Here is a 1,835-nt window from a genome sequence, read left to right as displayed (position 1 = left end):
TCATGTCATGATTATGTAGGTGTCATGTCATGATTATGTAGGTGTCATGTCATGATTATGTAGGTGTCATGTCATGATTATGTAGGTGTCATGTCATGATTATGTAGGTGTCATGTCATGATTATGTAGGTGTCATGTCATGATTATGTAGATGTCATGATTATGAAGGTGTCATGTCATGATTATGAAGGTGTCATGTCATGATTATGAAGGTGTCATTGCATGATTATGAAGGTGTCATGTCAGTCTTATGCACACCCCTTCAAGTAGAGTGTAACCAGTTTTTTTGTTTTTTTGTGTTTAGACCCTTAAAAGAATGAGCTTACGGAATGTTTTTCCATGGGATATGAAAAGTGTTACATGAAAAACACAAATGTTCAAAAACACTTCATTTCTGTAATACTTTAAATAGTATGATGCCACCCACCCATCCATCTATTTAATGACAGATCTGGGCTCTTGTAATTTAGACACTCAAGGTCCTAATTATATCTCAGCACCAGAATATGATAAAGACAACCACTCACATAACCACATTAACTTTGACATACCTATATCCTGGAGAATTATCTCCATCACTGAATGTTTCCTGGTCCTCCATGATTCATTCTGTTTTCATGGAGCTGGGCAAGTGTGACGATATAGAAACACTCAATCAGACGCACAGAAAATACAACAGAATATAATTCCTTTTTAAATGACAATTTACTTTACAATATTCCCAATGTTTCCTGTTTAATAAAAGACTAAATGTTTCCTATTTCTTTACCTTTTATGTAAATGTTTATTAAAATGAAACGGGGGTGAGTCTTTTTAGAAGAGATTTTCTCAAATCATATGTCAGTATATTTTATTAACAAAATAAATGCATGTATATATATATATATACAGTGGGTACGGAAAGTATTCAGACCCCCTTAAATTTTTCACTCTTTGTTATATTGCAGCCATTTGCTAAAATCATTTAAGTTAATTTTTTTCCTCATTAATGTACACACAGCACCCCATATTGACAGAAAAACACAGAATTGTTGACATTTTTGCAGATTTATTAAAAAAGAAAAACGGAAATATCACATGGTCCCAAGTATTCAGTCCCTTTGCTGTGACACTCATATATTTAACTCAGGGGATGTGCAGTTGATGAAACTATATTCCATCCAGTGGTTATCAATCATGAAACCACTATGTTTCTGTACAAAAATGTAGTAATCCTGTAATCCACCAGCTGCCATATTTACCAAGAGATTCATGGGTAAAGATGACAGCTAGATTACTGTTAAACAGCCATCAGATCTGATAACAGAACTGTGCAAACTGTATGCATGATTTCATTCAGGATTTAATTCTACATAGGTCTCAGATGGTGGTGGATTCATCATCTAGTGTCAAAGCTAGTCAGATCATGGAGAAAATATTAACTGAGCCTGAGCCCTTTTCTGCTGGTTTGCTTTCCTGGAAATATCTGCAGGTGAGAAAAAAAGAAGAAGAAAAAAAAAAACAGAGTGGAATAGGGTATAAAAATAGTCTGAGTAAAATAGGGCCTTCATGAAATGTATCTGAATTCAGATAAATGGTCCTAACTCCACTCTATTTATGCAACGTGTCTAACATCTGACCTGTTTTAATGTTAATCTATGGGATGTTCTGGACACGACCCGTTGACCTCAAACCATTCATCAATACACCTGGAGGAGCAGAAGATGAGATGATTTCCACAGACGACAGCGGGTATGTGTGTGTTAGTGAATGTTTCTTATACCCTTTGTGGTAGACACAGAGACAGGGCAGTCATCCAGACATATCGAACACTCACCAGAGTCCCGGGACAAAAC

General features: G+C 35.7%; 1 protein-coding gene across 1 annotated transcript in view; it reads right to left on the bottom strand.

Annotated features, from left to right (window-relative positions):
* Positions 1-601, bottom strand: part of LOC107557441 (NACHT, LRR and PYD domains-containing protein 12-like) — a 35,743-nt gene extending 35,142 nt beyond the window's left edge. The window contains exon 1 of the mRNA XM_016240858.1: positions 552-601. Coding sequence (XP_016096344.1) covers positions 552-601 — 50 coding nt within the window. The remainder of the gene's footprint in view (positions 1-551) is intronic.
* Between the last annotated feature and the right edge of the window lie 1,234 nt (positions 602-1,835).

The sequence above is a fragment of the Sinocyclocheilus grahami genome, unplaced genomic scaffold, assembly GCF_001515645.1.
Source record: "Sinocyclocheilus grahami isolate Dianchi unplaced genomic scaffold, SAMN03320097.WGS_v1.1 scaffold603.1, whole genome shotgun sequence".
Lineage (NCBI taxonomy): Eukaryota > Metazoa > Chordata > Actinopteri > Cypriniformes > Cyprinidae > Sinocyclocheilus > Sinocyclocheilus grahami.
This window is presented reverse-complemented; position numbering and strand designations above follow the sequence as displayed.